Source organism: Vicia villosa, linkage group LG1 (genome assembly GCF_029867415.1).
Source record: "Vicia villosa cultivar HV-30 ecotype Madison, WI linkage group LG1, Vvil1.0, whole genome shotgun sequence".
In the NCBI taxonomy this organism is placed as follows: Eukaryota; Viridiplantae; Streptophyta; class Magnoliopsida; order Fabales; family Fabaceae; genus Vicia; species Vicia villosa.
In genome coordinates this window covers 35,640,296-35,647,783 of record NC_081180.1, presented here as the reverse complement: position 1 = coordinate 35,647,783, position 7,488 = coordinate 35,640,296, and the positions used below count along the sequence as shown (strand labels likewise).

Sequence of the window (7,488 nt, the reverse complement as noted above, 5' to 3'; positions counted from 1 at the left end):
TAAAAATAGGCTTAATTGCAATTTTGATCCCTCTATTATCCGTTTTTTTGTGTTTTGGTCCCTCTATTTAAAATCCGGAATTTTAGTCCCTATATTTTGGTTTTTTGAGGATTTTAGTCCCCCTGCAAATTCAAAGACAATTTTAAATGAAATGACGCTCACATTGATGATGTGTCAGCGTCAGTTCAACAACGAACTGTTCAAAAAAATTAGTTTTATTTAAGATTTATGTTAAATATGTCATCAATTTGAGTTTCATTTTATTCAAAATTGCCTTTTGATTTGCAAGGGGACCAAAATCCTCAAAAAACTATTATAAAGAAACTAAAATTTTGGATTTTAAAATAGGGGGATCAAAACCCCAAAAAAATAATAATATGGGACTAAAATTGCAATTAAGCCTTAAATATATATATATATATATATATATATATATATTAAGTAGGAAAAAATAAAAATAATAAACAAAATAAAAGGTAATTATGAAAATAAAAATTATATAATAATAATAATAATAATAATAATAATAATAATAATAATAATAATAATAATAATAATAATAATAATAATAATAATAATAATTATAGGACTTAAACTTACAAAGTTGTTATTAGGTGGAAGAGAGAGGTGATGATGTAGAGTGTAAAAAGTGAAAAAGTAGGGTGTTGAATTTAGAAACCATTGTTGATAGCCTTAGCATGACCCATAATAAAATAAAGTTGGTTAATGAAGTGTAAAAGTTGGTTAATGAAGTATAAAAGTTGATTAATACATTTATAATTTAGTGTGAGAACATGATTAATTATATGTATTTTATTTGTTAATGAAATAGTGAAAGTGGTTATTGAATTATAAGTAAAATAAGTGATTAATATCGTTTATTTTTGTGGTTAATACAATTATAAAGTTGGTTAATAACACAACCTTATATTTGTGTTATAAAATAAATTTAAAAAAAATTAAATGAAAAAATTAAAATAATATTATTTTAATAGAAAAACATTGTTTACCGTATAAATATGATAAACACAGTATAAAATGTAGGTATTTGGTATAGAAATGAGTGTACAAATAGCCTTGTTGAAAAAGTTAACATGTCATTATAACTAATCATAACAGGTGGATTGAGTGGGATGAGACGACTTAAATGATTTTATTTTTATATTTATAATTCACTCCATAAAAAATGTTGGTTAAACAAACTGATCAAAAAGTTCATCCATTTTACAGTTTTTTAGTAACATGCTACTATTGCATTTGCCTTAGTTTGATGTCTTTCTAACTTATTTGAGATTGAGAATAATATTAACACGTCTTTTTGAGGTACATACATGTGCGATTAGAAACAGTTGAAAAAATCACCATCAAATATACATGACTACGTAATTCAGTAAATTTACTTAGTTGTAAAAATATGATTTTTATCCAATTTTCATTGTACAAGCAATAACAGTAGAATGTTGCTTAACCAAATGCTGAACAATGTCGATTCAATTAGAAAATATGATAAAGTTTATTCTCTGTTAAATCGCAGGGTGAAATTTGTTTTTGGTATCGAAGATACTTTTTCTCCACAACAACCTGGAGTACCTTAAGCACAAATATGAAACAACACTGAATCGAATAATTTAATTAAAAAACACTGAATCCTAAAGTAATGGTAGCTGGAAAACAAGCATGCAATGGAAACATGGTCTTGGTGAGAGACTTACAGTGGATAGCGCCATACCTTGCTTCGTTATGGTTTGAATGTGGGCATGTTCTTCCAGGAGCCATTTGGACCTTATGCGAGCTGATCATTTCTGAGCAGTAGCGCACTAGCAGCAAACCAGTGCCAGCTTTTATGTGTAATCTTACAACCAGAGACGGAAACACATGTTTACATTACTTGTAAAGTAAAAAATGCAAATAATCTGGAATAGCATTGTTCAATAAAACATGGCAGAAGGGATAATCGAATTTCACAAGTTTCAAAATGACATTAAGTTGCTAGTAATTTCAAAAAAGTGTTGCTTCTTAATCCGCCTTGAGATTGAGCCAACTGTATTTTTGTTACTCTGTTTGTGAGATCATTTGTTCAGCAACACATAAAATACTCATTGTAAGGTTCTTCTACCCTAGTTGCAATAAAACTATCATTCCAAAGTTGTGGACTAATGACATTTTAACCATTTACTAGGCTTTAACGTGTAAACATTCGGTGCGAGTGTATGCATAGGAAATAGCAGAATGATAGTAAGACATGCATCAACAATTGACAACACAAATTATATAATCACATAAAAGGTCACCCCATGATAGCCACAAGATTCTGAGCACATCCTTCAACAGAAAAGGAATCTGAGGCTCTCAAGAGGCCTGAGATGGAAGAATGTGAGAACTCCACAACCCTATGGAATTGTTGGCATATCTAGACCATAACGTACATGGCATCCCTTGTCTAGATCAAGAGAATGGTGGCAAGCACCGATATCATATGCAGACATCTTGAAGCAACATCTATGTGCCTCAAACTTGTCCCTGGAAAATGCAGGAGAAGCATCACTAGTATCTTCAAATGACATTGTTTATATTTTCAAATTATGGAGTAACAGACAAGTAATGCTTCTTTCTAATTATATAGCTCTGAAATGAATGCAAAACATTCTTTAAACTTGACTTAGCATGAAATATAAAACTTACAGACACACAATTCCCATGAAGTATATTAAACATTGACCCTCAATGATAAATCAACAATTAAATATACCACTTAGTTTCAAATATCAAAAGCCAGATCATGTCTGCCACATCTCTACAAAATCTATAATGTCATAAAGGTTTCAGAAATCACCTGGTGAGGTGTCTAACATAACAGGCCCAACAGGAACTAAGAGGATAAATGAACAGATTAAAAAAAGATCAGAAATGATCATTTATTCATGGAGTTTAGCATCTACATTACTAAATCATAAAACATAAATGAAGGAGAGACATATTTCATTTTTCTTCTTACAGTTGAATAAAGCTAGCAAAAAACTACAATAGAACTCTATCCCTGAGAAAAGTATATTAAGTTGAGGAAAGAAAATTTCATGTCATCTGAAAGGAATACTAGTTTCAGAAGAAATCAAGTTTCTTAGCTCCATTAAGTGTTCATCATTTGATATGTTGAGTGAAAGACGGAGGTTTGTCATTAATGCTTCTTGTTCCCAACTTAAAGGTCCTGATGCATACAATGCCTCAATTGTACAACGATAAGCATGCAACTCTAACCTATGAATTTTTGTGGCCAATTCTCTTCGTGTGGGAGAATAAGTCCTTTCAAGATATCCCCTCTTGCAGGTAGATTCAGCATCGCTGCATTCACTGTCTTCATCTTCAAATGGGCCTGCAGGTACAGGAAATTGCAATTTATAGGAATTCCCGCTGGTGATACTACAGCTACCAACAGAGCATATAACACTATCAGCACAGTTTAATTCAAAGTTCTGTCCAAATGAACAACCCACAGCAGCATTTTGTTTCCTCCTCTCCATGTCCATATCAACAATCCCAGTTTTCCTGTTGTTTACAGAAACATGTATACATTCTTCAGCTGGCATGTCTCTTGGGAAACTGACATTTTGTACATAATTAAGTGGTGTAGATGGGTTTCTAACTCTTGCTCTGTAACATCTGCCTTCATTCTCAATTGCTCTTAATTTAGGCAGAGGTTCAGCATACGCCTCAACTTGTGAGTGTCGTCCTCGTTTCAATGTTTTAAAAGAAACAGGGCGGGATTCCAGATTATTCAGTTCTTTCTTTTCAGGTTGATAGTAATCGGAAGCTGACAGTTTTGTCTTCATATCTATCTTCTGAAGTTGCGCACTAAAACGCTTTCCATTATCACAGCTAGCAGAGCCCTGAAGATGAGAGAAAGATGAATAAATATTAGCTCATAAAATAGTATGGTATGATCCAGAAACATTTACATAGGAAAACTCTTGAAAGTTAAAGCAAAACTAAAAAAATGAAAACTGAAAAAAAATTGAAAGAATCACACCATATTGAAAGCGAAACACGACCGAAAAACCTAAGAACATACGGAGTTTTTAAACTTCTATTAGTTAGTTTTAGTAAACAAAATGCATTGAATCAATGAAATTTCAAATGCTTAATAAAAACGAAGTCAGCATGTGATCTACAACCACATTTGTACTGGCAAAGACACTTGGCAATTGCTAGAGAATATGAAAGAAACAAAAAAATTAAGGTTGGAAAATAAAGGTACCTTTCCAACCACAAACCACTTGTCATCTTGCCAGGACTGTCTCACCCTGATGTCAAATTTGCTAACTTGGAATTCCAATGAAGATCCAACTAGCCTAACAGAAATGCACTTTTTCCCCAAAACCTTCAAAACAGTAGCCATCTTCCAAGAAAAATTCTGATACACTTCTACAATTTCACCTGGAGTCCAGTTCTCCACGAGTTCAAATGCAGGTGGACATGGTCTTACCGATTTCCTCGAAACTCTCCCCACGATTGCCTCACCAGTAGCACCTTCAAATCCCTCATACTTAACAGTGTAATGGTGGCCCTTACCACGAATAATCTCTGCACATAGCCAGGAGCCAGAAGGCACCTCATCTTTGCTTAGCACTTCCACCTTAGTCCCTTTCTTGAATCTCATGATCGCCAATATATTTCTGCAAAATTTCAACCCAGTCAGCATCTATTCAAAACAAAATCTAAACAAAAAGCAGAACAAAATATCTGATTTTTACAACGACAGTTGTCAGCTACTTCAAATTCAGGAATAAAAAAGGAAATAGATTCAAAATCTAACATCTAATAATCACTATCAACATTTAAAAGCCATTGATTTGATGATCATAGCAATCAATTAACACAATAGACACATAAATCAACTAGAACCCAAATCACAGGTAATGCTAATTCGAAAAAAAAACATTATTCCAGAACTGTTACTTCAAATAGAGTTAATGATCATATCAATCAATTAACAACATTTAGAAGCTATCAATTTGATGATCATAGTAATCAATAAACACAATAGCCACATAAACAAACTAAAATCAAGTAAAACGTAACGGCAATTCGAAAAAACATAATTCCAAAAATCTTAGTACAAATAGATTTAGATCTTGACTTGTAAGACCAGAAAATAAACTCCAAATTTTCGATTATGCAACAACAAAAAAACAGTTTATGTTCAAAAAACAGCACAATTGAAATTAAAAATGTAACATAAAAACCAATCAGTGATGAAAAAAATTATTTTTGATCATAAGAACAAATGTGATTAAACAGATTTCATCTAATTTCAATGCTGAATCCGATCCACTGTTCTTTACCCTAGCTATTTCCCTAACTTTAAAGGTTCTTTCTTTTGTATTATTTTCATAACTTTTTCTCAGAAAAAATTTCCATAACAAAATAAAAAACCTCATAAATACTATAAAAAAAACAGGTAATAACAAAACCTGATATAAGAAAATTAACAATCAGTTTCCACCATTTTTCTCAGAAAAAAACACAGAGCAACAAATTACGACGCTGAAGTTGAAATTCAAAAGCTCATTAACAAAAAATAATGAAAATGATTAACAATAATCATGAATTAATTAAAGAGAGAAAGTGAAATAGTAGATGAAGAAAATTGAGTGACCTTGTTCCGATTGAGAAGACGATCTTTTCGTCTCTGTTGATTATTTTCACTCTCTCTTTGATTTTGCGGTTGTTGCAGAAATTTTGTTATTTTTATTCCTATTTGTTTGTTATATTATTCGATAATCATGGTTATGGTGTGTTTTCTTTTCTTTTTAAATTTAAATTTAAATTAAGCTTTTATTTTTTGGATTTTTTATTATTTTAAAATTAAAATAAGAAAGCTTGATGGGTTTTTTTATTTCTTAGCTGACAACTGGCTAAGAATAGCTTGTTAGGGTGGGAATTAACTGTTCCATCTTATAAACATTCTATTTCTTGTGTCTTCCGTCTTCTATTTTTTTTTTTTTTATTATTTTAACTTTTTTATTTATGTTATAAATAAAAAGTTTTTAATATGTTTATTTTTAGTTTTTGATGGAAATGTTCTATTTTTATTTTTTTTGTTGTTGAAAATAATATCTTAATTAGGGATTTATGATCGCTAGAATATCTGAGCAGTTAGCTTTGGATTAATGGTGCGAGTAGTACGGTTTGACTGAATTCTAAAATGCTACTAGTATTTTTTATTAATTTTCTATTTAAAAGGTAATTCTAATATTTAGTATATAAAATGAATTCAAAAATGATAATTTTTATTTATTAAATGAGGGAAATTTTAGGGTAAAATTATAGATATAGAGTATCAATAGGAGTAATTAACTGTCATGCTTTTGCACAAATAATTATTTACTATCCACGCATCTATTTAAAAAATTTAATTACCCATAACTCTTTATTTTATATGAACAATTACAATTAAATTTTTTATTAAATATTTTCAAAGTTTGTTTTGAACATACAAAATGATTTTTTTTTCTTCTCAATCTAACTATTGAATCTTTTATGCGGCTCAAATTCATATTATCACATGGATTAGTTCATTGTTGGTTTATTTATATTGTATTTGGTGTCATCTTTATAATTTTTACATTTTTTAAAATAATGATTAATTGTATTAATTTTAATGATATCATTTACTACAATAACTCTATTAATAATAGATAATGGAGTAGTTACATGAATTAAAATACAATAAATAAGTGCAAGTTAGTGGAAATAAATAATAAATATGACATTTGTATTCTAAAAGAACAAATAATTTGAGGCAAATAAAATTTGGAAAGATGACACAGATTGTGAGACGGAGGGAATATTTATTTATCCTAATTTAGATGTACGTGTTTGAGTCCTTATTTAGAAAATATTAGATTGAACACTTGAGTTCAAATTCCAAACTTGACAGTTGTGTAAGTTTCTTGAATTTAGGTGTTTTGATTTTTAATTTCAGCCTAGTTACACTTCTAACAAGTTGGTTATTTGAATTTAAAAGTTCTAAACTTTGAAGTTATTAGGAGTAGTTTATTCTCCATGCTTGTGCTTCGATGTTTATCACTTCCCTTTATTCATCCTTGGGCGTCACAATTTTTACTTTGCTCGAAAGGTATACTTTAGCTTGCTAACTTCGTTCCATCTTGATTTGCAATTTTTGAATTAGGGTTTCTATACCCTCATTTCAAAATTATAGTGATTGGATATGTATCAAGAGTTACGTAGATTCATCAGCATAAAAAAATTTGTGTGATTACTTTAATAAGGTAACTTGCAACATATGTTGGTCATAGTATCAACAAAAAAGTAAGTATTTAAGAGTAATGTCTTCATAGAGACTATGTGATTTCAAAAGTCATTCAACAGTTTATACGATTTTAAGAGAAGTTTGTAGAAGTTTGAATGTTGTAGATTTAGTGGTAAAGTAACAATAAATGTGATTGGTGTTTTGACAAATGAGAAACT

At 30.1% G+C, this 7,488-nt stretch overlaps 1 protein-coding gene across 1 annotated transcript; it reads right to left on the bottom strand.

Annotated features, from left to right (window-relative positions):
* Positions 1 to 2,890: 2,890 nt before the first annotated feature.
* LOC131633990 (uncharacterized) lies at positions 2,891 to 5,786 on the bottom strand. Its single transcript, XM_058904660.1, has 3 exons — positions 5,654 to 5,786; positions 4,253 to 4,670; positions 2,891 to 3,884 (listed from the first exon to the last, which is right to left on the bottom strand). The coding sequence occupies exons 2-3, from the start codon at positions 4,652 to 4,654 to the stop codon at positions 3,078 to 3,080; spliced, it is 1,209 nt and encodes a 402-aa protein (XP_058760643.1). The 5' UTR covers positions 4,655 to 4,670; positions 5,654 to 5,786; the 3' UTR covers positions 2,891 to 3,077.
* Between the last annotated feature and the right edge of the window lie 1,702 nt (positions 5,787 to 7,488).

Bases quoted from the DNA above. Each gene is read 5' to 3' on its own strand.
- LOC131633990 (XM_058904660.1), bottom strand. From the start codon at position 4,654: ATGAGATTCAAGAAAGGGACTAAGGTGGAAGTGCTAAGCAAAGATGAG. The intron at 3,885-4,252 runs GTACCTTTATTT...TCTCATCTTCAG, and splicing joins AGTGGTTTGTGGTTGGAAAG to GGCTCTGCTAGCTGTGATAA.